This window comes from Odontesthes bonariensis, chromosome 1, assembly GCF_027942865.1.
Source record: "Odontesthes bonariensis isolate fOdoBon6 chromosome 1, fOdoBon6.hap1, whole genome shotgun sequence".
NCBI classification, from domain to species: domain Eukaryota; kingdom Metazoa; phylum Chordata; class Actinopteri; order Atheriniformes; family Atherinopsidae; genus Odontesthes; species Odontesthes bonariensis.
In genome coordinates this window covers 14,015,830-14,043,605 of record NC_134506.1, presented here as the reverse complement: position 1 = coordinate 14,043,605, position 27,776 = coordinate 14,015,830, and the positions used below count along the sequence as shown (strand labels likewise).

The 27,776-nt window shown below is 40.3% G+C and overlaps 1 protein-coding gene across 1 annotated transcript; it reads left to right on the top strand.

Annotated features, from left to right (window-relative positions):
- The first annotated feature begins 232 nt into the window (after positions 1 to 232).
- On the top strand, positions 233 to 27,776 carry smad3a (SMAD family member 3a). The gene is made up of 8 exons (XM_075475599.1): positions 233 to 971; positions 19,979 to 20,172; positions 20,567 to 20,701; positions 21,277 to 21,402; positions 22,337 to 22,549; positions 22,695 to 22,832; positions 23,583 to 23,727; positions 25,084 to 27,776. The coding sequence occupies exons 1-8, from the start codon at positions 769 to 771 to the stop codon at positions 25,205 to 25,207; spliced, it is 1,278 nt and encodes a 425-aa protein (XP_075331714.1). The 5' UTR covers positions 233 to 768; the 3' UTR covers positions 25,208 to 27,776.

Here is a 27,776-nt window from a genome sequence, read left to right as displayed (position 1 = left end):
CCCTATATCCTAAATATGCTATAAAAAGTAAATCAACACCAGAGAACAATTTCAAAGAACTTTCAGTATTACATAACCAAATCAAATGATTTATGTAATTGTGACAGCTCATTTAGGCCCAGCATTTTCTCAGTAAGCAGAGAAAAGGCAGCGCTTGTGCAATATCAGCACAGCCCCTTTGGCCAGCTGCTCAGACTGAAGAGCCACAGGTCTGCTGTGCAGTTTAAAGCCTGAATGGAGTGTCTCAGCAGCAGCTTCTGCATTTGCATTTGATGCAGACTTCCAGCAGACTTCAGTCGGCGGACCACCGCACCGCGGATGATTTTGAACTTCACAAAACTTTGCTGGTCGAAGATTAGAATATAATATGAGAAAAAACGCAAACATGGCCACTCTCATTTTGATTATTGAGTTATAGGTGTAGTTTGGATGTGACTCATTTAGAATTATCTGAATTGCCCTGGCTTGAATAAGTGCAGACGGGACTAGGTTTTCTGGCGGAGTAGTAATACATGCACGGCACAACACACTACCGATGCACAGAGAGTCCGCCGCTTAGCTCGAGCCAGCCTGACCGAGTGCGCTAAAAGTGGAGTGTTTGACCTCGAGATGCTGCAGCGTGGTCTTTAATAAACAACAACAATTGTGGTCTTTAACTAAATAACGCTCTCATCTCTGCTTTTTGGACCGTCGTAGAGGCAGTTGTTTTGGGCGTTTTGTCCAAACCACCGGACTTGTCGAAACTGGACGGACTTGACTGAACTCAAGATGTCAATTTTGCCTTTCACTCCCCCCATTGTCAAAAGACTTTTGGGCTGGAAGAAGGGAGAGCAGAACGGCCAGGAGGAGAAATGGTGTGAAAAAGCGGTAAAAAGTCTGGTGAAGAAGTTGAAGAAGACGGGGCAGCTGGACGAACTGGAGAAAGCCATCACCACCCAGAATATCAACACAAAATGCATCACTATACCAAGGTGAGGAGAGTTTGGGGGTAGTTGGTGTTGACCGTTAAGTCGGTTATCTAGCTAGCTAAAGTGTCGTTTACTTAGGTCTTTATTTTTCCACGTTTAATTACAGCTTTGTTACAGAAACGCTCAAATATATCCTCCACAGGCTATCTGTTGCACCTTTAGGCATCTTTACTTGACGTTGACATTTCCCGTTCCTCCCTCGCGTCGTTGCTTCAAACTTTTGATTTCCTTCACGTTTATTATAACTCAACATGGTGGCGAAGGTAATGCTCAACGAGCGAACAGATGTCCGCAAGCAAAGCTAGCAAAATTGTCGCTAAACGTCTTGTGGGTTAGCTACCGTGTCATCATGCTGCCATCAGATATACACTGTACTTTAAGTGTATTCAAACAAATTTAAGTTGTCTCTAATGAGCGAAATCATGCCGTCGAAAACAGGCTATAGCCAGCGCATTAACTAGCCTCCTGTATACAGCAATGCAAAAGCAGTAATGTAGTCCAAGTTATATAACTTGGCCTTAATCTGGAACGCTTTCTAGCGCTGTTAGTGCGTAGGCGAATCCGGGCAGCTAGGGTTTTCTTCCTTCAGTGCCTCCACACAGCCATTTGTCTATCAGCACATCATTTAGTACAAATAACCAACACTGACGTTAAACATCAAATTACTACTGGAAGCTTTCAATGTTTCTGCTTTATAACATGCAATAACTGTTCCTCCCTAATGAAAGGCTGTCACAGGTACAATGCTGGTCAGAGTTATTGGCAGCCCTGATGTGCAAATACAGAGGAAAATCCTCAATGATAAATGCGAACAAACCTATTGTTTATCATCTTCAAAGTTGTTTTAGGGTTCCAGCAGCCAAAAGGTTCTTATATAAGTGGAATATAATCTATGCTGGATGCCCTGGGTGATTTTAAATCAGTGCCTTGAACCTAATTACAAGTAAACAAATCTTACCTCTTCTTAATATTTAATATTCAGACCTAAGTAAACCATGAATTACAATAATTATTCCAAAGGCTGTTTCATAAAACTGTTTAAGTACCTTATCGGCATGTGAGACGGTTAGATATATCAATAAGAAATGTCTGCGAAGGTGGTGTGGGATGTGTGTGTGTGTGGTGGGGGGGGGCAACAAGACAGCAGACCTTCAGACTGATCCGGAGGGTTGGTTTTTACCTCTAACATGCTGCACACTGAACCAAGTAGGGCTCCACAGGTGGAGGCTTAAGGGGGGAAATTCACAAAAAAGTATAAATGGGCTTAATCTCTTTGCAATAATGTTCTCTGCATAGATTAAACAAAAGTAGAGGCTTTGATTATTACATTATTAAGTACAGCCTATCCTAGACTAACACCTGGTGGAGGCTCCATCATGCTGAGGAGCAGCCTTGCTGCGTCTGGAGCAGGAGGCTTTGAAAGTATGAAAAGAATAATGGTTAGATGAAATCAGAAGATTACTGAGGCATTTTAGAGTGAAATGTGTTACCTCGTGTCAGAAAAGTTTTGAAGAGGAGGCCTTGGGTCTTTCAGCAGGACAACAAGCTAAAGCACACATTCAGAACAATTCAGAAGGATTGAAAGTGACGAAATGGACTTAATTATTATTGTAATTTCAAACACTTTTTGAAATTTGGATCAAGCAAATACTTCAATAGTTTAGGGATAATTGATTGGATGAATAGACTGTTATCAAAGTATCGTTACTTGTAAGTCTAAATCAAAGTAGCCTTAATAACAAAAATAGTTATTTTCTTTTTTCTTGCCTCCTGGAAATAGCAAAGATAACTCAACACCGCTCAAACTATTTCAGAGTAGGTCCAATTTAACAGTTTCATTCAGATTAAATAACCAGCTACGTATTTGTGATGCTCCATTTGTTTCACAGGGCAAATAAAAGCCCCAAACTTTTGCCTGGGTTAACAAAATCACACTTGCATGGGTGGGCCATTCAGTTTTAATAGCATACTGTGTCAGATGAAAATTAAACCCCCTAACAGGGCACTCCCACATTCTTGATTTCCACAAGTGTGCATATCACAGCTTGCACAGGCCTGGGCCAGCATTTAGAGCTAAGCCTACCCGGAAAGTTAAATAATGTTTGCCATGATCCAGGTTTCATATTTCCAACCACTAATGCCGAGGGGAAGAGACAGAGTGCATTAAGATGACCCCAGATCAGAACTGGTTGTCAGTATGGGCTAACAGTGTCCCCAGAGAGCTGCTGTTTCTATTAATTCCCCCACTGGCTGGCTTGCTGACAGCAGCTGTCTTCATGTTCAGGCCTGTCCACGGTGAGGTCAGCTCCTATCTCTCTGACACATGAACTTTTCTGATGAGGCTCATCACTACCGCTCTCGATGACGGTTTGCAGTGATGCTGAGTACACAACAAAGCCAGCTCTCTCTATTGATTGAGGCAATAGTTGCATGTGGTGGTGGAATAGAAGGAATAACTTGTCGTGTATTGATTTAGAGTCAATGGAAAAGAGGGACCACAGAGTCACTGAGCTGAACCAGAATTTTGGAAGGGCGAGCTGTTTTTAAATGACCTGCTAGAATAACTTCACCATCTCTGGCTAGAATGCTTTGGTATCTTAACATGGTGAGTTTGGTTTAGACCGGTATTTATAAGTATGTATTGTGTGTGGGTGGTTTATGTATGCAGTGGGTTTGTATGTGTGTGTATGTCCCAATAGGTTTACACTAGAGATAAAGCCCACATCCCATTATGAAACATAAATCACAGTCACTTTGATTTACATTCCCATTTGAGGCACAAATAGAGTTTACCAGCCTTTGACTATCACTTGGGCAGGGCAGTTGTTATCAGGTCATTGTGGTTTTGACAATGAGCAATTTGACTTTCTTTTAAGATGTTATAGGCAAAGCTAAATCTCCCTCCCAAGTTCAAGGCTGAGTCACTCAACAACAAGCTATTTTGGCATTGTGGTATTGACCTACCCTCCCTCCCTCTTTCTACTGTTTCTTCTTATAAGATTCTCTTCTCCTGTGACTTTTTTAAACTTGGGTTAGTAGCAAGTATTGTTGTGTAAAGTGTGTCGGTCCACAGGAATCTACCAGCTTCTGATATTTTAGGGGTAACCCAGTGAACTTGATCATGAGATGGCGCTCAAATGTTTTTCCCTCGGCTGTTTAAAAAGTAGGACCCTTATTTATAAATATACGCCAAGTGCGTTGTATGTTAGTAAATTTGAAGCAGAGTGGAGTAAAGTTGTCTTTAGTCTTCAGTGGGAGGATATCGGTGTGGTTTGAAGGGTCAACAAAACATCAGAACTGGGCACAAGAGTTTGATATTCAGTTCCTGTTTCCTAAAAAGTCAATATTGGTTTGTTGAAACTATGGCCAGACTTTCACCAAGATGTTGAAGGCCCTCTAACCTGAAGCTAGTTATTTTTTCTTTGTTTAACCTAAACAACTGCGTTTTCTTAACAGTAACATTGAGTTATTGTATCACAAAGCCATGACCTTTCTGTAACCCTAACCAAATCATGTTTAGACTAAAAGTGCCCAGACTTTAACCATAGTGGCGTCCAGTCAGAAGACGGTTGGTATTTGCTGAAGTGATTTGTAACAGTTTTTATTTTATTTAATGTTATCCTGCTAACGAACAAGGGCTTGATTACAATCAGCATATTTTTATCATTTAAATTAAAAACAGACAATGATCAATACTCACGTGTCGGCCTTTGCTTCTTTCTGCTAGTCAAACAAAGCTAAACTTTGAATTAAATCATGCTTCATGACAGGTTTCAGAGGTTTTTGGTACCGTGCTTCAGAGCTAGAACCATACAGTATAGTGGTGCTAACATTTTATTTAATGAAAAATTGCTTTAAATGGAGAACTGATTCTGATTCACACCCAGAACTGAAACTGATTTTAATCTCATAAGTCCCAACCCTGTCATGGACCCAACACCTGCCTCGAGTTTTGTTGCAACTAAGGAATACTGGAGCCTCATTAAAGGGCTTCTTCCTCAGCATACGATATTCTAACGAGTCATTGATCTTTTACATTGACAAGAAAGCTGTTGGTTGACATTTTTCTGATGTAATAAGAAATAGCAGAAATAACATTGTTATAAATATGCTGACCATTGAAGCCTTTTTTGTCTAAATTACTTAGGACTAGCAAACATTGTTATTATTAGGGCTGTAGCGATACGCTAATCTCACGATACGATACGATACACAATATTCAGCCAACAATTCGGTACGATTCAATGCACTGACATCATTTTATGAAAAATTTTTAAGGGACAGTGGGATTTCACATGAATCGTGGCTGATTGGACTGGTGGTCCGTCCTTTCAACCAGAAGGACAACACCGCCAGACAAACTGAAAAACAAAAAAAAAACATGTCACAAACGTGTCTTCAGCGTATGCAGACCCATGTTTATGTTGAGAATTGTCGACAGCATATCCAGTATCACGTCATATCCATGCCAAGCATCAAAATATTCTTTAATAGCAGCGTGTACGTTGTCACTCGCGGCGCCAATATTTTGAAAACATGTCCTTCCGGTTCAAAGGAATATCTGATTATAAATAAAGAAGTGTCTTTTAAAATGATTCATAGGTTTTATCCCTGCAAGTTATTTCTACGTAGATACAAATAGGACATCTCTGCACACAATCTGAAGAAGATCTTTGTCATTTGTTCTGGTCCTGTCCTTTTTCATATGTTTTCTGGCAAGATGTCTGTACATTCATTTCCCAAAACATTTTATCTGGTTTTTCTCTCACATATGTAAACGTACTGTTTGGGTTCCTCTTCCATCCTGCGAACAATAAAGATCAATATTATATCATCAACCTGCTTGTTTTACTTATTAAATACCATATACACAAATCCAAATTCTCTAATCACAAACCATCTTTTTTAATTTTTGAGAAGGAGCTCAAACAATACCTATAATTCAATACGCTATAAACAGAAAAGCCATCAAAACCACTGAGCTATGCACTTTATATAACATTTTTATGAACTAATTAATCACTGTTTAGTATAACATCAATAAAATCGAATCCTTTATCGGCACACAAAATATCGACATATATATATATATATATATATATATATATATATATATATATATATATTGCAGTATTGATAAAATCGCTCAGCTCTAGTTATTATTACATAATATTTTAGCTTTTTTTTTTACAATTACTCATTTAGTTTTTGGAGTCTAAGTGCACAAACCTTTTAAATAGTTTTTTTTTGTCCAGCTGACAGTGTAAAAACAGTGTTTACAGTTATGGAAACAGGTAACACTTCAGAAGGTGGAAGCAGCATATTCTTAGAACTTTTGCTTGGTAAATAATTAAAGATGTTGTTGTCAGTTTGTTTTCTAGTAATGAATAAATCAGCAGCGTCTGTTCTACAGTAAGCACTGTTTTAGCAGTTATTAGATTTTAGTCTGGTATTGAAAACAGTCAAGATATTAACATGTGTGTGGAATTGTCTGGTTTTGCACTTCACAAACAATCAGTTAAAATCTTTTCATGTTTTAACTGAGACAGGTTTTTGTCAAAAAATGATGTATAGAAGTTAAACATTCTGTAGCAGACATATATATTTACATATTACTGATTAATTGGTGTGAGAGTTACAAGATGAATTAGGGTAATGCTGGTTGTATATGGTAAAAGAAATTATTCAAGGTGTGTGATACATATATTGTGGTATGTGTGTGTTGTGTCTTTTCTCAGAGCCTTTGGGAGCAGATTCCTCAGGGGTTTGGATCAGTGCTGGAGTGTGTATTTGTCGTGTGTGTGTACATCCCTCCTGGCAGCAAGTGTACAGTCTGATTCAAGCCTCTGCATGCCAGGACAGGACAGAGTTAAGGAGAGGGAATTCAATGAGACAGACAGGGGAAAAAAGACCAGATACTTTTGTTTTTGGTGGTTTGTGGAGGATGCTGTTTTAAAGATTTCTTTTTAACTGATTTTAAATCATTTTGTTGGTTTTTTTGCTAAATCTGCAATCCATTCTCAGGTAAATGTGTCTTGGATCCAGACAAATATAGGTGAAAACAATTCTTTATTTCTCAAACAAATATGTTGAAAGTAGCATTTCATGAGTCTCAGTATTGAAACCCAAACAAGTGTTATCATACTCATGCTGTATAAGTGGGTCAGGGATAACGTTAGAGAAAGTGTGCAAGGGATAAAAGGAGAAGAGTTGGGATTTTGTGTGATGCTGGAAGGGACTGCATGTCGTTATAATGAGAATGTGCAGGAGATATGAGACATTAATGTTCAAGTGAAAAGGGTTGAATTGTTAGTATAAAAGGGAAAGGAAAACCACATATCTAGGGTTTAGATAAAGGAAAAGAATGAGTTAGACTGTTTGACAAAAGGCAATACTTTGGATTCCCAAGCTTATCAGAGAGAGACTGTGGTTTGTGTGGTTTGTATGCAAAAGAATACAGACACTAATGGCTTAGATAGAACCGGTTTGTTTTTCAGTTAGAGAGCAGGCCAACATCAAAAGAAGCGTGAAGGCATGTGTCTGAGTGACAGACTACATTAAACACACAGACTAACACACTGCAGCGCTTGTCCCAAGGAGACATGCTTCATACTCTAAATGCTTGCATGCCAGACATATATAAGCTGTAGAGTTTGAACAGTGGTCCTACAGGTCTTGCCATATAGGAGTCTGTTCATCCGTTCCCTTGTTGTTTTGATTTTTTTTTCCATTTTCCAATTTTGGAGCAGTTGTTCCTTATCATATTTGATGTAATGTTTGCATACACTTTTGGGTTGTAGTGGATCTAAGCTCGCACTATAATGACATTTGAAAAGCTGACCATATATAGTCCTAATGCACCAAACATGCTTGCATCTGTTGTGATACTATCTGATAAAGATCAAATACTGTCAGAATATTTTCATAAATTCTGCTCTGATCAATGTATGTCTTCAACAAAATATTGTTAGAATAACCTGTTTATCTGCCAGTTATATGCTCAGTCAATAAATCAAACCTTTAGCCTGTATTATTTCAGAAACGAGTGACAAGTGCTTATCACAACAGAAAAACCAAACTACATACAAGTTCATTTAGATTCAAGTGAATGGAAACGAGCAAGTGGTGATATTTGAGAAGGTGGAACCATTAAGTGTTTGTCATTATAGCTTGTTGTTACTGTTGTTGGTGTAATTGTTCACATGGTCTGCTGCCAGAGAATTCCAGTAAACTCACATCGTACAAAACTTCTGGATTTGCAGGCTGTAAACAATAACCATGGAGATGATGAACAAGGTTGGTATTGAGTTGAAGTTAAGCTCACAACAGAAAAACAATAACCTCGGCACTGTAGATAGTATTTAAGAAACCTAAATCAGTGACGTTGGGTATCCAGCCACACGGCCTCGCTGCATATGCGTAGCATGTCTTTTTGAAGACATGCACAGCTGATGTTTCTAACTCAGAATATGCAAGCATTAACACCCACACATGTAATTAAAAGTATATTCTTGACCTTAGAATGATTAATACATGTTTATAGGCTGACATTTTGCAGTGTCAATGTACTATATTAGCCTAGAATGGGCAAACCAAACTCTCACTTTAGCGAAGGCCCGTGAGAATTACCATTTTAGTTGCCACTATAAGTTCTCTTACACGTTTGCAAGAGGAATTGTGAAGCAGAGGTCATTTAGTTGGTTGCAGTCTGCATTATCTCCACTAGATGTTGCAAAATGCTACGCGCATCTCATTTTGAAAATATCTTACAAAATGTGAAAATTAGAATTATTATAGAATAATTGGTAAATAAGGTAAAGTACTAGAAATAATTCTTTAAAAAAAGGATAGTTACTTCTTGAGAGACTCTTGATGACTTGTACTGATCCTACAGACCTCATTTTCCTCTCACCTGTATCTTAACTACGTACGCTTAGGTGTGGCCAGCGTTTACCTGGTCCTTTAAACACAACACGCACTTTCTCGTTCACTTTGGCAGACTTGATGTCAAGCATCACACCTGAGTCATTCGAGACAGCGTTGTTCAGCAGGGACACGACACAAGACAGGTCACACAGAGTTTATGTGTGTTGTCTGTCTGTGGGTGGCTCGCTGCTCTAACGACTGGAATCACTTGCCCTCTTCAGTCGGTTTCATGAGCGCTGTCATTGTTTGATTTGCTTGGGGAATACAGCTGTGAGTCAAGACAAACTATGTGTCTGCGTGTATGCTTGTGTTTTAAAGCTCCACGATGGTGTTCACGTCCTTCTAAACCAGAAGTAAGAAACTGAATGAATCGCACTATAGCGATCTCAAATGGTTGCTACTAATGGTGGTGGTTTTTTTGTTTGGTGATCATAGCATTGGGACATTTTTCATTGAAGCTACTCATGTTTGAATGAGGAAGTCTTTTTAAAAGACAAAATGATGCACAAACAGTTTGATTGTACAGCATTAAATATCTTTCAGTAAGAGGGTTCAGTTTGCCCAACTTAACGGAAAATACTATATGAATTTTTTTGTAATTGTACACGTTTTTGAGTGTGTGTGTCTGTGTCATGCGGTTACTCAGCTCAGAGGAATGCTCCCTCTGCCTGCTGGGGCTCTGAGGAGGGCGTGGGCTGCTGTTTGGTTTGAGGCTTGCACCACGGGTGGAGGGGTTAGAGACAACTCTGCTCCTACTTGGCCCTGGCAGGCTCACTATCTGCGTGGGAGTGGACATGCACGCGGCAGAAACACGCACACACATGGACGTGTTCACCAGACAACAAATGCGCCTTTGTGCTCCGCTGGCTGCTTACAGCCGCTGCTGCTGCTGCATGTGCTGGACTACAGCTGGATGTGTGTGGGGAATAACTTGGCATGAAGGAGAAGGGGTTTAAAAGGAGAGAGGAAGATTAGTTTTCAGAAATGAGTGCAAAGTATTGATATAGAAATAGAGCAATGGTTTTTCAAGGCTGGTAAAAGATTGAAGAAAAGACTAAAGATTAAATAATGGTTTAGAACTCACTGCAAATTTCATCCCATGAGTCAGTAAATCACCATAAATGTTTGATGGCCACTGTAGATTAAAGCTCCACTAAAGTAAAAACCATAAACTTAAGGCAAGATAAGAGCTTCACATGTTCTTAACTGACAGGGGCATCCAATAGTGACACAAGAGGCCATGAGGTCTGATGAGATTTTGACTTGAGAAAGGGCCATCTGAGAATATTTGTTTAATTTGCCGTAGAACTGCTCGTGAGCTTACCAGAAGGTGAAGTCAGAATGCAGCATTCATCCTTATTCTTTAGGAAGGCATATACTTGGCATACTTTGCTTTATTTTTCTGGACGGGAACCCCTGGGTGCTCTGGCTTCCTCCCACAGTTCTGAAGCCTGCGGGCTGAGTGAAGACAAAGGTGGATGTGTTAACCGTGTCATGGACTGTTGACTTGTCTCTTGTATTGATTATCTGTTGGATATAGACTAATAAGCTTGGTTTCTTAGTTTAGCTGGATCATTATTTAAATCTAAATTTTGCCATTTGAAGGGTATTTTAGTTCTTTAAGTGTATGTATAGTTGTAATACAAATGGTGTCTAAACTAACCATAAAAAGTAACTAAAGTAACCTAAAAATGTGGGCTTGAATCAAAGTGAGGAATTAAAGGGGAACTCCGGGGCATTTGAAGCGTGTTTCCATTGCTAGAGGTTGTCAAATACTGCTAGTAGGACACAGAGAGGTCCAGATCTGTGCTCCCTGTGTGAAGATCGCTCTGTCCGCACAGCGTGTCATGCGAGGCTAATACGTGGTGGCTAAGGGGCAAGCGCTAACCCTACCACGTAAAACAACAACTTGCACACAGCAGAAACGTCACACCACTTTATAAACCATCCAACAATAAAGTCACAAGCCTTACCATCAAAACCATATGCATGGTTCTCACATTACTGGCATGGGGACGTTACAAAACAACTTTATAAACAGCATGTAACTCACCGGCTGGTTGTAGGCTCGCGCATGTGAAAGCCCAAAAGAGTCGATGGACGATAATCTCATATACAAAACAATTATATTCTCTAGAAAAACTGCGTTCAAGTATTTAAAACATTACAACAATATTACTGGGCATGTATTGTTGTAATGTTTTAAATACTTGAACGCAGTTTTTCTAGAGAAGATAATTGTTTTGTATATGGGATTATCGTCCATTGACTCTTTTGGGCTTTCACATGCGCGAGCCTACAACCAGCCGGTGAGTTACATGCTGTTTATAAAGTTGTTTTGTAACGTCCCCATGCCAGTAATGTGAGAACCATGCATATGGTTTTGATGGTAAGGCTTGTGACTTTATTGTCGGATGGGTTATAAAGTGGTGTGACGTTTCTGCAGTGTGCAAGTTGTTGTTTTACGTGGAAGGGTTAGCGCTTGCCCCTTAGCCACCACGTATTAGCCTCGCATGACACGCTGTGCGGACAGAGCGATCTTCACACAGGGAGCACAGATCTGGACCTCTCTGTGTCCTACTAGCAGTATTTGACAACCTCTAGCAATGGAAACACGCTTCAAATGCCCCGGAGTTCCGCTTTAAGAAGTAATCAGTGATTGCTGGGATTTGTCATACCAAGCTGCTATCAGCTGTGAAATCATACCCAACCTCAAACATACTGCAAAATGGCAGACTTTCTTGTTTGAAACTGTTTGAAATTTGACTTTGTGGTATATCTGATACTGGTTGGGGATGTTGCATCAGCTCACATCAAACATTAACTTCACTGGACTAGTAGGCCATGCTTTACTCTTTCTGTCTGTAGGAATAAAACTTCACTCGACTGAGGATAGAACATTAATAGATCATTTGTATCTTTGATATTCTCAGTCATTCATCATTTTTTTCAGAGAGAGCCATGCTGCTCAGCTCATTGATTATTAGCAGGAAGACAAATGGTTCCCAGTTGTCCATTGTCTCCCCAGGTTTCAAGTCCAGACTGTTATTTGTCGTCTAGCCCTGCCAATCGTCTGTCTGCTGGTCTCGTATTTCACCTTAGGCCCTCCCTCACTGGTCCCAGCACACTTCAGCACTGTATGATATCACCCGTGTGTCACAGTCAGACTTTTTTTTCTCTCTCGCACTATATGGTTGGCCCCCCCACTAACTCCACTCTTTGTTAGAAAAAGAGAAGCTTGATGGCTTTTCCAGAGAGTGTGGGAGATGTGTGCAAAACATCTGCATAAGCCTCACTGCTGCTGGAATGTATTCACTCGCCAACATTTGTGCTCTTTCGCTGCTATTAAATTCATTGTTGCTGACTCACAATAATAATAAGTTATTAAAGCATGGAATAAACAAAAGAGAAAGTTTAGAAATACAGTTTGAAAAGTGGTAATATAATACTGAGAAGTTTTATTTCAGGTACTGCCACTATTGCTTTTTTCTTAACATTGATTTTGATGATTATTATCGATTAATGTATAAATTAATGAGAAATTTGTATGGAATATAAAGCTAATCACAGACTCATACCAGCAGTCAACATATCAGTCTGGTGTTTGCGCTTGTTGCATTTCTCTGGAAGATTAAAATAAACACCTCAGGAAGATTACAATTTAACAATCTCTCAGAATCTGTCTTCTCAGAGCTTTTCGGAGATGTAAATGGGAACCATTGTATTATGTGATAAGCATTGTTAATATTTAGATGAAAGGTATATCAGTCCTGTATGAGTTTGTGTTTGATCCAGTATCAACCCCCATCAGTCATGCAGACACTAAGCATTCTTTTCTGGCAACGCACACAATTACCACCCCTAAGATAACCATGATGTGAACATCCCGTTATATCAATGACCAAAGAATTAATGGATTTGAAACTGGATTATTTGACCGTCTGACTGGTGTCCACCACAAGATACCACAGATTAACCCCACGTATCATTTCGGAGAGGAAGAGAACTTGTAAAGAAGCAAAGAGAACTCCGAATTGTTGTTACCATCCTTTTTTTATGATGTAGTACTCTAGTTAATTCTTTGTAATACCATAAGTGCAGATTCTTTGAATAATTGTACAACAAAGGATTAAGCTATGATTAAAGTTCTTAACAACCCACTGGCTTTTTCTGGATGCAAACGAAAGCAAGACAGTTGTAACACTGAGTTGTGACACTTTTAGAAAAAGTCATTGTTAAACATATTTCAGAATAACCCTCAAAAGGATTTTAACTTCACAGAATGGTTAAGTCGCCATGTTTTATCGTTTTATTGGAGGTTCAGCATCCCTCTGCTAAATGTAATTGGACTGCAGCCCTACCAGTCATGGCTTGACCAACTGGCATCAGACTTAATGAAAAGCACAAAGGCAAGTTCAGCCTTCTCTCACCCCCCACTTAGTGCTGCAGGCTGGGATGGTGGGACAGACGGAGGACAGGGTCGGCGGGGGGGGGTCGGGGGCTCCCTCACAGACACTCTGAGCTGCCCTGAGCTGTTCAGCCCTATTGTCCAGCAGCACCCTCCTTTCTTTGTCCATCACTTACTGCCTCCTGTCCTTTTTGCTCTTAGAGGACAGATTGCGACCAGTGGGCCTGATGTTTATGTGTACTTAGAGGAACTCAAAATGTCTCAAAATAATTTATTCTACGTTTAGTTACTTGATGTAAAGTTATTTGCTACCAGCTCTGGTGTTGTGTTCTGGCATCTTTTTAGTGACCTTAAAGTTTCATCTGTGTGTGAAGCTTGGCAGAGAGTTGTAAAAAGTACATGTCAAGAGGTCCAAGCCCACAGGGAGGGACTGTGTGTGTGTGTTCGGTACTGCTCGGACTATTGCCAGCTCAAACACACACACACACACAGTGTGTACGTGTTTGTGTCTCTGAGCATGCCTAAAAGTATTTGCTTTGCCCCCCTCCTCCCCAGCTTAGTGAAGCTCAATCTGCTCTGTCTGAGTCTGTTTAGCGTGTCAGCCCAAAACACACTTATCCAAAATTTATGTATCTACTAATCATCACAACAACTCATTTCCACATGTCTTCCTTTTTCTTAATCTAAGCACTCCATTTACACAGATGATTACCAGATTTATCACTGCCTCACTTTAGCTCTCACGTTTGTGTGTGCGTATCTGTGTGCCCACATGGATTACACTCCCTACCACCCACACAAAGCGTAAATGTTGGTTGGCTGTAAGGTTAGGTTCAGCATCAGCTTAGGGTCATGAAGCACAATGACTATGGCACAAATTCCCCTCCAGCAAAAAATCTATACCAATTTGTCCCTTTCCCTTTTGAACATCAATGCTTTGTCCTTCATTCTCAATCAGAAAGGGAATGAAGATTCTCTAAAGATGAACTGACACTAGCAGTTTTACCCAGCTTCCCTCTCTTGTCTCTACAGAAAGACACAAAGATTAGTGTAGTACAGAAATGAATGGTTTGGACATTTCAGTTGAGTTTTTGTAGTTTTATCTTTTGGTCATCAAGTTATTGCTCGAAGCTAGAAAACATTTTTTCTTGCATTGTGGGTCCCTGTTTGATTGCCCCTTATATTTTAGTCTGTTTTAGACATATTTTCCTCACAAAAAAAGTTATTGTTTCAAATTAAAAGTCTTTGTAAAAACGTTATCCATAGAACAGTTTATCACGAAGTCCAGGAGTGGAAAAAGTTACTATTTCAATAGTCCATTGAGTAACTTTTCCTCCTTTCTTGGATTTTTCCGACTGAATAGCTAATAAAAATTATTTCTTTTTTTACTTTTAAGTTCCAAATGTGATTGTTATGATTACAATTGAGGTCAAGTTTAAAGTCTTAAAAGATATTTTTGTGTAGTTTGAATACAAACATTTAACACACATGATGATGTGTTGCATGCTGCGAAAAAGTTAGTGAGAAAACTGCCCAAAAAAAAACCCTAAACAGTGAAATGTGTTATGCTGAGACAGCCAAAATTCCCCTAGGTTTGCTGCTAACAGTTTCTGTTGTGTGAGCATTTGCTTCTTTCGTCAGGTAATATCCTTGTTGACGGAATCTTTGAGTTTTGATTGAACCAAACAGGACATTTGTATGTCGTCTTGGAAACTACTTTTTAAGTTTTACTGACAAAAGTAAGAATGTGTTGATCGAGGAAACATTGTGTGGATTCATCAACAATCACGCCAACTGCTTTTGTTCAGCCATTGCATGCCATCGTGCTACAGTGTACTGTTGTATATTCTGAAGCACAAATATCTAGTGACACATGCTTAAGTCGGACTTCATCTTTAAACTCTACATTTGTTTTTCAAAGATGGGAGGAATTCCCCCTTTACCTGCTCCACTAAAGGTTTTTTTTTACACATCAGTGGATACTACTTCTGACCTCAACTTCTTCCCTCAGTTGCATTTTGTCACTTTCATATAACTTGAGAGATTTTCTGAATAATACACAGTGATGTTATTTGTTATCGCTCGTCCACTTCTTGGATCAGTTTGTTAGGCTTTCTTTTCATAGCTTTTCATAGCTCCTTTTTCTCCCATTTCCACATTTAACCATTTATTTGAACTCGACAACAGTATGCACTGAAATAAGTCTCATTGTAGTTTATTCTGTTATTTGCTGTTGTTTTTTTTCTGCTACAACAAGGTCCCAATAAGAGAAAAATAGTCCTGTATTTTGTTAAAAGGGTTGTTTTCATTGATGATGTTTTGTGACACAAAAACAGTAAGTGTGTCTTGCAGTGTTTCTGAGCATTTTCCTACATTTTCTCCGTGATCAGATTATATTTTGCAGTAAGTTTGTATTGAAATTTTCCTAATTTTAAGTGATGAATTTCCAGGATTTATGAAATTTTATGCAATACATGCAATCCAGCTCTAAAACCCAAGCTCTGCACATTATGACACTATTAACAGATCACACACCATCACACTAATAACATTCCTCATTATCTGTACTAATCTAATTTATCAGTGCAGGTTGTGACAAATTAAACAATCTTTGACAATAGCATCAGTTGTTGTTGACTCGTTACTAGCGCAGTAAACAGAAGCCTGAAACCTGCTTATCGGACAGCTTTAGACCCACATCCTTTAAATCTTCAGCCTGGACACACACACACGCTCAAACATACACGGGAGCACAGCGGGGTGTTTGGAGGAGTCATAGCTTTTCTAACTTCTCCCCCCTTCTGCATAGCTGGAGCACACCGAGCTCCAAATTATTCTGAAGAGTTTAGCAGTACCAGAGGTTGGCTGTTAACACGGTGCAACTGGCTCTTCCTTTAAACAATGGCAGAGATTGATACTGTCGTTGAGGTGTTTCTCATCAAGTCAGCCTACCATCATAAATCTTTTCAACAAACCGAGTAATTTAGATTGAGTGGGATGAAGTATGCGTCTGGACCTGCCTCCTGTATTTCCAGTGGCCCGTATCATGTCTGTGGCTGTTGGTTTCACATTTTACTCTGGTTTAAACCAACCACAATGTAAGAGAATAAACTGACGAGGTTTGTCGCTACTGTAAAAGAGACAACGTTGTGGTTGTGCACATCCTTTTTTGTAGAAGTAAGCTGTTTTTAGATTGATGTCCAGCTGCCAAACATCAAACTCGAATTTCCTCTGGTACCTATCTTTGTACTTTCATGTACTTCCGCTGGTTTTCTGGTTTTCTGATGTTCTTAATTTCTCTTTTAGCAAAAGCAGAATTAATAGCCTTACTGATATTTGTGTCACAATAAAAAACAGGCAAACTTAATCTGACACTTTAAATAGTGTACACATTGCATTTGTATTAAACGGAGCCTCCATCAGCTTAGAAAGATTTAATGAGTCCAAGTTTGGGAAATACCGAAACATGAATTATTCTTTTAACCAGGTGATTTTTTTTTTTTGTTTGTTTCTGGTTTAATTTATGTACTGTGCTACTGTTGTGCACATCTTCAGTTCAGTTGTAGAATTTAAAAGTTTGACTTAAAACCATAGTTCCAGTCCAAAAGGACACCAACAGCACCCAGAGCTTACAGAACAGCAGAGGTGTCAAGGGGCTAAAAGATTATTTCAACTTTGGTTTTTTTTTATTCTGTTGAGGACAGCTCTTGAATTAAAACTTCAAATTAAACTTAAGAATGACTGAGACAGAATGGCAGAAATAAGACACCGGGAATACCACACTAATCAGAAGTGTTCACAACTGCAAGCGCAATCTCACAAGGACTACTTCTCTATCAGGACCTTTTACAGTCAGGAACCCCCCCCACACACACACACAATTTAGCCCCTGGTATCTGTGGTCAGAAAGGGGGGGGCAGGAAACGACCCCCTGAAACACTGGTTCCTGGAAATGGTTCCTGCTGTGGAGATGCAGCTTTAGCAGGACCACAAACAGCCAGTATAGCCACCAAAGGTTGTGCATGTGTGTCAGCCCACACAGTCCAACTCAACACTAAATCATCTACAGAGACCACATAGCAGTGACATCACATCAGCCCTTTCTGACTACTTTTTCTGTCCTAAAATAGTGAATGGGAAGCTTACATTATGACTCATTAAAGACCACCCCCTCGTGGGTTTTTGTGGATATCATCAGAGTATTGTTCCAACCTTTGATTCCATTGTCTGCTGCTGTTATTAATTAAACAGTGTTTATTTTTTTAAAATGCACTTAACCTGTGTTTGCCATAGTTATTTGTTCAAAGCTACTAATTCTGTCCTTTCGTTTGTGTCAAAGTTATGAAATGTGAATATTATCTGTATAGATTCTGACTCTGACCACGTTTAAACTGACAGAAGCTCGGTAACTTTCTTCTGTAAAGGAGGCAACTTAAAGAAGGAAAGTGTCCGAATTGCTGTTGCAGTCAGTCCTAATACATGAAAAATTAGGAAATCCAGTGAGAGGAAACGGCCAAAAATAATCATAAGAAAATATGCAAACCACAGGAACACTGCAGTAGAAATGAGGAACAGTGGTCACAAGTGGACCCACACAAACACTAACCAAATTACAGCTAAAGAATATTGTTGCTATAATAAACTGTTAAGAATGTCATCAACATGAACATTATCAGCTTTGCAAAGACAGTGTTTATTAAAGAGCAATCACTGTTATTGAATGTCTGATCTAAACACTTTAATTGAAAACCAAGCACTTTTCTGTGCTCTGTTGTTGTGGTTCCATAATCAGACACCAGCCATATCTTATCTGCCACATGAGAGACAGCAGAAGCTACTGGTGTTACTGTCAGGGCTTCAGACATGTTCATCACTCCACAGCTGGAGTTGTCTTAACAGAAAGCAGAGCAAACACATGCTTTCTGTTTTTATTATCATCATTTATTAGGGAAAACCTGCTGTTATGTGTCTTTAATGCCTTTAATACAGTGAAACTTTGACTTTTTTATGGTTAATGTTTGATCACCAAAGTGTAATGACCAAAAAAAAAAATGTAATTCAATATTTGTATAAATCCAAATTTTAGCTGCAGATCACTTTTATGCTTTATACACATTTCTCACGTACATGCTGTGTGGAGGTGCTTTTGAGATTCTGAGCTCCACCAGCTTTTCTCCACAGATGTCTTGCTTCTGACCTACTCAGAAACATTAGCAAATTTTAATACCCAGCCCCCACTAAAATACAGCTTGTTGCTTTGAAAGCTCAGACACTGTTGAGTGAAAGCTTTAGCCATGAAAAATGAAAATGCTGGACTTGCTGGAGTCACCATGGATCACCCAGATGGGGGTACGACTAAGCTTTCAGTAGTTAGACTTTAGCTAACTTTGTCTTTATTTGGGAATTGCATTTGAAAGTTTTGATCCTTGGTCTGTGTTTGTGTGCAACAGTGAGATAGAAGATAGAAGGGACGTATGTGGCTGTTGACTCTTGCATAACGTGATGAGTTGAGTGTTTTTATTTTTTTCTGTCGTGGGTCATTGTGCTTTGAGATTAGAGGCTACAACCCCATTATGTCAATCCGCAAAGTCAACGGACCACTCATTACTATGCGCTGACCTACATCACCCTGCCAAGGGCAGTGTATGCCAGATGAGTGCACATGTTATACAACACAATGAAATTCCTGTGACACATACTGTAATCTCATTGCTGGTTGTTTATTATTAGACATCACATTATGTCCGGTGTGTTCACAGCTGATATTCTCATCAGCAGGACGTTGTTTTTCACAGCACCGTTTTTAGCAAACACCAAATGGATCCATTTTTGGTGGATAAACTTGTGTTTTATGACATCTAATGTCATTGATACTGGAAAAATTTTAGGTTTAGGAGCCAAAACGATTTGGTGAGGGTTAGCAAAAGATAGTGGTCAAGTTAAACATAATCCCAAGAGTTCTCACAACGTGACTCTAATATGACACCATCAGAGTGAGACCATGCTATCTAAGCTGTGAATGAAAATATTTCATATCCACTCATTGTCAACCCCTCGACTTAATGTTTTGTTTATTTGACCCTCATTCGCTATAAAGAGTCCCAAACTCCTCATACATCTTTATAGCAAACCGACTGTCTTTAACAACCAATCAAAAAGAGGTGCCACACGAAAAGCATGGGAATAAAGAAGTCAGATCATACAATAATCTCTCATATTCAAAGCTACAATATTGTCCCAACCTTGAAGAAAAATCAAAGGTGGGGTGGTACAATTAAACCAGATTAATGGAATTGGGGCTGTATTAGTTTTCCTATGGGGCAAGATAAAGTCAAAGCTACTCAGAAGGGGTCATTTGAGCATTTCTCAAACCCTCTGTGTTGCTTTAAGCCTGGCTCATCTGTTAAGGTTCATTTCTGAGTCTCCAAACCGAGAGTGCTCTGAACCGTGTGTACTGTCGGTAAGACTCATTCATGAAAACTGCCCACAACCAAAAAGAAAACCCAAATATCTCTTTAAGGAAGAAACACTTTTAGGCAAATGATCTAAGAGTACAACAAATATTAGTCCAAGAAATGATCAAAATACACAAGAAAAAAAAACGTATTTGGTTTGGTTTGACACTTATAAACAAAGGCTGCAAATAGTTGAGTTCTTCTTTCTGTACTCTCTGCAGGTCTTTGGATGGCCGTCTGCAGGTGTCCCACAGGAAAGGCCTGCCCCACGTCATCTACTGCCGGCTGTGGCGTTGGCCCGACCTGCAGTCGCACCATGAGCTGCGAGCGGTGGAGCTGTGCGAGTACGCCTTCCACACAAAGAAGGATGAAGTGTGTGTCAACCCATACCACTACCAGAGAGTAGAGACCCCAGGTATGACACCTTGGATAAAAGTCTCTCTTTTCTTCATATGCAGTTAATTTTGAAAAAGGAAAATCAAAAGGAGATTTCCAAGGATTTAATTCAGAAAGTTTTAGTTTGTGTAGATAAATGAGATTTTATTTCACCTTGTAGTAAATACACTTTTCTCTGAAATGGTATTCCTGTCTTTTCAGTGCACATTTTTATGGTCCTTTATAGAGGGTTTAGCCAATTTTTTTATGAGAATTTATTGAACACATTGGATTTTATTGAAGAATTTTATTATTGAACTATGCTGCAATCGGGATTTATTTTTCAATGTTACCCAGAAACAAAACCACTCACTGTTGCTATACTCGGAATGCTGTGTTCTCTGTGTACGTCTGACATTCTGTCCATCTTTTAGTCCTCCCACCTGTGCTGGTGCCCAGACACACAGAAATCCCCAGTGAGTTCCCACCGCTGGATGACTACAGCCATTCAATCCCTGAAAACACCAACTTCCCCGCTGGCATTGAGCCCCAGAGCAACTACATACCAGGTACAGGCTTCCTAATATGACTCACACTAAGAGCCAGTTCGTGGTTTGTTGAAACGAGTTTGTAATTATTAATTGTAATTATTTTTCACTCGGCTGTGCCACGCAGCAGGACTGAGAATGAGTTCACGGCTGTTTTTTAGCATCGATCGATCTCATGTCCCTTATGTCTGCGAGTTGTTGCTGTCAGCCTCTCAGTGAGGCTTTAATGTAGGTAAATGTGTGACTGTTCAGGAAAGGTTAGTTATGTCCACTCATGTAGCCCCGAGCACAGCAGCCTCATTAAAACGAGCTTTTATCCCCTGCTTATTGTTTTCCCAGTCATGTGACATGGGACTGAAGTACAAATAAACCCTTTCCCATTGCACTGAAAAGGAAGAAACAACCGAAAGTTTCTGCATATACTAATCATTTATTTCACTTTGTCTCGATTCCCAGCGTTTTGTTGAGTAAGCCGGCCATTATCTATGTACGGCAGAGATTTCCACCAGCTCTGTGTGTGGGATTTTTGCCACAAATGTGATAAGTTTTTGCTTTTGGGTGTGTGTTTGAGTCATGTCTGTTTTCATGCGTCTCAGAAACTCCACCACCAGGCTACCTCAGTGAGGATGGAGAGACCAGCGATCACCAGATGACCCACAGCATGGACACAAGCTCCCCAAACCTGTCACCTAACCCTGTTTCACCCACACACAGCAACTTAGGTAAGAACTGTGTATTTGTGAGTGTGTTCAAGTGTCTGTTTGTGTGCCCTCTCACAGACAAATGTTTCAGTGGTGCATCTCCCTGGTGGGAATTCCCTGTTTGGTTTTACTCCATTTTTGTAAGAGGAAACAAGGTGATGAAAGAAGCCTTTGTCTTCCCCACTCAGCATGTGAGCTGTTAAAAAGGCCGAAACACCATTCAGCCCCCACTAACATCAATAACAATATCCTATGTTTATTCTATCAGGATGGGAAAACGCCAGGGGGCTCCACCAGAACGCTACTGGTGAAATAACAAAATGACGCCCATTTTGTTTGGCAGTGCTGTCTGCTTCTTCTCTGAACATCAAAGACAAAAAGTTGAAGTTGTTCAGAGAGTTTTCTGTGTTAAAGGGGAACAGAGCAAATAAAAAAAACAGATGAATTTACTGAAAACAATCATGGATGAGTCTGTAATTTGACCATTTTGGCTCTGGCGTCCCATCAGTGAGGGTTGAGTTTCCATATTATGTCTGAGGAGGGCTTCTGGGAAACAGTGCATGGGTTTGACATTTTGTGACGCAAGTTCTTGCTCTAATGTGTTTTCCTTCTTTTTCTGCAGCCACCTCAGTCCCTTTTCTCCTCACTTTGTCTATTTTGACTCTCCTTTGTTATCATTGCTCTTTATTTCTACAGTCTCTCCCCACTGTTTGCCTGTCTGGATGATATTTCTGGGATTTGCACCCACTTATAATTTACCCAGCCTTGACTCCAGTGTCTTTCCAGCCTTTTTCTTCTTCTCAAATCTAACACAGTACAGCTCTTACAGAGCAGCACATTCAGTCTTCTCAAAGGCATCCTGCCAGCAGCATTATTATACACCGTTCTCCATTCTTTTTGTATCTCCTTTAGAATTTGGGTTGATGCCACCCACCTGTATCTTTCTCTGTTTCAGACCTCCAGCCTGTGACATACTGTGAGCCGGCTTTCTGGTGCTCTATTTCATACTATGAGCTGAACCAGCGAGTTGGAGAGACCTTCCACGCCTCGCAGCCCTCGCTGACAGTGGATGGCTTCACAGACCCCTCCAACTCAGAGCGTTTCTGCCTCGGCCTGTTGTCCAACGTCAACCGCAACGCAGCCGTGGAGTTAACACGCAGACACATCGGTAGGGCTCATTGCTCCGCTCAGATTAAAATATTCTTTTAAAGTATTAAGTTAACAAGTTAATTGAGACATATAATCACTGCCAATATTCTTGTGGAGTGAGCTTTATCTGAAGTGTCTATTGTGCTGTTTTTCGTCTCTCCAAGGTCGTGGTGTGCGGCTGTACTACATCGGAGGAGAGGTGTTTGCGGAGTGTCTCAGTGACAGCGCTATCTTCGTCCAGAGCCCCAACTGTAACCAGCGTTATGGTTGGCATCCTGCCACCGTCTGCAAGATCCCCCCAGGTGTGTCATGCTGACAGACTGCAGAAATATGAAAAGAAGAAAAGAAAGAGAGACACATAATGAGGAGATAATGTTTCAAAGGGTGTGGAGTGGCGAGAAAGGGATGAGGAAGGAGAGGTAGTAGGAAACTCCGCTCATTACCGGGTCAGCAGTTTGATCCAGTCATCCCAAATCTAGATAGCTGAGTTTAGTCCTTCTGAAGATAACCAGCTGTAAGTGCAGGGGTGAATATCGCAGACAAACACCCTTCTGCTCGTAAAAGTCACCACTTTGTTTATCTGAGGCAAAACTGACAACACTGAGGGACCTTGTTACGCAAACAGTAATTAATCCAACTTAATCATTTAAAGCACATAAACAGATGTGCTGTGGCTGTGTCATCACGAGAGGCCACATCTCATCACTCACCACACCACCGGGCCGGAGATCTCTTCCCTGGTTAAAAATAAGTTTTTCCTTTCCACAATGGTCTGTTTGCTTTTACCACATGATTTTTTAAAAGTGGAGAGTTACAAGTTTTCCTTGAACACATTTTGTACTTAACTATTACTGTCAGAAGGAAGATGTTTGAGTGCCAAATCCCTTTTATACAACCATAAATGTAATTAGTTCCTGAGCGGCTTTTACACACACTTTAAGCTTAGTAGGTCAGACCTTAAAGTACTTTGAATTCACAGCACAAGAAGAAGTTGAACAGAGAGAAAACTTGGTTAAATTTATCCCGCAAACATCCCCCTTTGCTTTCTCCAGGGTGTAACTTGAAGATCTTCAACAACCAGGAGTTTGCTGCCCTGCTGGCACAGTCAGTCAACCAGGGCTTTGAGGCCGTGTATCAGCTTACCAGGATGTGCACCATTCGCATGAGCTTCGTCAAAGGCTGGGGAGCTGAGTACAGGTAAGCTGCAGTTCCATTTTTTATTTCAGCTCTATAAATGCTGTCGAGCAAAGAACAAGTCCCCCGAAGAGCAGGTCTGTGTGCAAGCGCAGACAATAGAAACAGAGTGGGAATCACGTTCCACAATCCAGCCGCCCCCGCTCACAAACATCTGCTCACACTCTGGTGAATCCGGTGTATGACGTCGCAGAAACCTCGTCAATAGGCAGGCCCCGGGTGGCACGCCAGACTATTTTTAAACAAACACGTGGCGCGTCAAAAAGAGATGTCAGACTTTCCCTCTTCCATTCCTCTCTGTTTTCCACACAGTCTGACTCACTGATAGTAAGAGAGGAGGAGAGGGGATTAAAGGGGAGCAGATGATTGGCTGAAAGTTGGCTCTGCACACAAGGTTTCCACAAGGGAGAAACCTCTGTGCTGAGAGCGACTGCTCGCCACTCCTATCCAGACCAAACGCTGACATGTGGAGACACTTAAAAACAGGATTCAGGTTACGTGATCAGACAGGCCTCCTTCCTCTCCACCACCTCCACCTCACTCTCTGTTTCCAGGATTGATTCTTTTTCCTTTTTTTCCTCTTTTGTTCTTTTTACATGTTGTTTTAATTAACTCCACTTTCAGTATTCTACTTAAAACACTCAAAACTAGAGAAGTAGTTTTTGTATGAGTGCTTTAAGGACCCAGGGAAAAGCCAACAGATATGAGACCTTATATGTACGGAGATCCTTTTTTTCTTTTTCGAGACACGAGAAGACAACCACACCTTCAAAAAAAGACGAATTACAGAACCTCAGCGTCACTTTGTGCATCTCAAAAGGTGCCTGATTTTAGCTTTGGTTGGGAGTGGGATGCATTCAAACTGATGTTTGCTTAAGTGTTATTTAAGTTTTGGCTCTGGTCATAAAATACACTGTAGATTTGGCATTGATCAGAAAAGAGTGGAACCTAAACATAATTATTCTTCATTTCATATTTACCACTGATGGATTCCATCGACTGATACGTGTGTGGATGGGTTACAAATTTAGGAGCATGGTTTGAAGGTCGAGAGCACAGACGCACACATGTCTCTTGTGTTTTTTCCGCTCACAGCTGAGGGAAGTTCTGTAGCATGCAGATGTTACGTACATATTTTTTTTAAATCACAAGTGTCTTTAACATTACTGTGTGTTTAAGGAGCTAAAGAGTGACTCAGAAAGCGTTCGGGATTTAATTTTGCATTCGGTTTCTTCCATCTGCCGAACATAACTGCTAAAATGAAAGTTGATCATTTTGACTTTGTAGGTTCGCTCAGACTCCAAACAGCTGGTTCGCTCTACTTAACATCTGTTTGTGCTCTCCTTGTGTGTGTCGCAGGAGACAGACAGTGACCAGCACCCCCTGCTGGATCGAGCTGCACCTGAACGGCCCGCTCCAGTGGCTCGACAAGGTGCTCACTCAGATGGGCTCCCCAAGCATCCGGTGCTCAAGCGTCTCTTAGGGGATCCTTTGTCCTCTCATTTCCCGTGCACCACGTCCTACGTCAGAGACTTAAACATAGAGACAAGAACAGCAACACAAGTACTGAATCATGACGAGCCCCCCCGTCACTCAGCCACTGTTTGTCCCTCCTCCCACCAGCTGTCAGTAGCACTTTTTTATATACATGTTGTTTGTTGCAAACGGGGACAAGTGCATTAATGCAGTACCATGTTAGTAGGGTCTCAGCGTATTGTCCAAAATGATTTAGATGGTAGTTTATATCCATGGTCTGTAAGGGCCAGAGAGGCTATAACTATGGCATTTTTTTCAGGTAAGATTTTCTCGTTTTCTGTCCTCTTTCATTGAAATTTCTTGATCTTAAGTCGAGCAAAGAATTAAAAAATTAAACACATAGGGTCACGTTAAAAGCATTTCACTTGAATTTGTTGCTGTTGTTTGGGCATTTGGTTGGTTATGCAAATGTAACACAGAGAGGCGGACTGAAAGTGATTTATATCATGGAAATGTCACTTGTAAACACTGTGAAGGAATATATACTGCAAGCCTAGCAGGAATACTTGTTCAGGTTTTCATGATGGCCTCTTTCACATATCAGTGGTATCTTCCAGGTGGAAAAAAAACAGTTTTTTAAACCCTTGGCTGTCCCTCAGCTCAGCCCTGCAGCCCTGCGTCTTTTCTTTACACACATCAAGCCGGCCTCATGGAATCAGCTGCGTCGGGTGAGATGGCGTTCCACGATGCTGGCTTGATGTGTTTTCGCCTCTGTTACAACCCGCCTTGCAACCCTGTTCTCCACCTCTGTGCTTTCTCACATTTCTCACACACCTTCGTTGCGCTTCAGTCCAGGCTTGAAAAGGCATATGTGAAAGAGGCGGATGTCATTTTGTGGAGTGTTACTCTGAAAAAGCAAATCTGGCGATGCTAAACTGCATGTTGACGCTTCAAACGGAATCAAATGACAAGGGATCGGTCGAACTGTCAGTCAGAATACTGGCAAATCAGTTTAATGCTCCAGCAAGACCAGACAGGAGGTGCAGCTCTTTAGAATTGACGTGATACCTAAAGACAGTGGATTTCATTGAACGTCACCAGGAGGACGATGACACACTCGTGTAACAAGTTCCAGCATTAGTTCCAGAGATATTAGATGGCAGTTCTCAGCTGTCAGAGGGTTATGTGAAATACATCCTGCATTCATTTCAGGAAGCTTTGCCAATTTGCAAAACACTTTTGCTGCATTTTTGTGTTGTAGTATATAATATATGCATCCACATTGAACTTGAAAACATCTCAAAAACTGTACTATTCTGCAGATTTTTTAGTGAAATGACATACTTTTGTGAACAATTGTGTTTGATATGAAGGCTTTGAAGTATGAAGAGAGCAGGAAGTGGCTTAGCTTCTGTTCGTGTTCTCTCTGCAGTCCATAGCGTTGGTCTTATTTTTAGCCATATCGACTTTTCACGCACTCAGGACCCGGGAAGAAAAGAATATATAAAGAAAGAAGCAAGTGAAAAGGTCAGATTAAGAGACTTATTTTTGCTACCGGTTCCTTCTTTTTGGACAGAATAACTGTCTGTGACACCACAGGAAACACCGCTGGCAGGTATGGGTTGGTAGTTTGTGAGGCAGTTCCAGAACAAAGCACAGCTTTTCACAAAGGGAAAAATGAATATAGGCATGTAAATAACAGCAGTGTCCCAAAACCAGATGTCTCCTTTTTTTATTTTCAGGTCTATGTACATATAGTACATCCATGTGTTTTACTGTGACCATCAGCCTTTATAATGTTGATGGTTTTAGAAGCAGGAGAAGACCAAAATGAGGTCAAAAGTGAAAATAAACGAGAATAGGAAAAACTTAATGTTGGTAAAAGCTGTCTCTGGAAAATAAAAGCATGGTCATGGCTTTGGTCCCATTTCCTTTCAACCACCCACTCCAGTGGAAGTGGATCAATTTCCTTCTGGTTCTACAACACCAGACAAAGACCCAGCGGGTGAGCATGAACAAGACATCCAATCTTTTGTTCTGTGTTTATTTACATGAACCCGGCTCTTGATATCAGTGCCAGCCCATTGGTGCTAATCTGTAAAAGTTAACGACAAAACCATTAGATCTTAACCATTAACGCTGGCAGATTTGATCTCTTGAATCATTACTTTTAAACCTGCAAACTAAATTGTGGGATTGTCTCAGAAACAGTAGCATCTACCAATCTGAGACAAGCCGGCTCTCTGTAGAGCTTCTAGTGTCCTCTTAACGCAGCAGTCCTGATTCTGATGGGATCTTTAATCCCACGGTTTATGTAATTACCCACTTGGGGATATTTTGAAAGCAGATTTGCCATTTTTATACACTCTGCAAGCTATAGTGCTAATAATGTTTCTTTTTCCTTGTCTAAATTGTTCTGTAATCATTAGTTGTGATTTACACTCCTCTGCTCTGAATTGGTCTTTTTAGATTTCTTGTATAAAATTGTACCTTTTATTTTTCTCTGCCTATAAAAAGTGGATGTGATGCTTTATATTTTTGTGTATTACTGTTGGTCTATGAATAAAATCTATAAC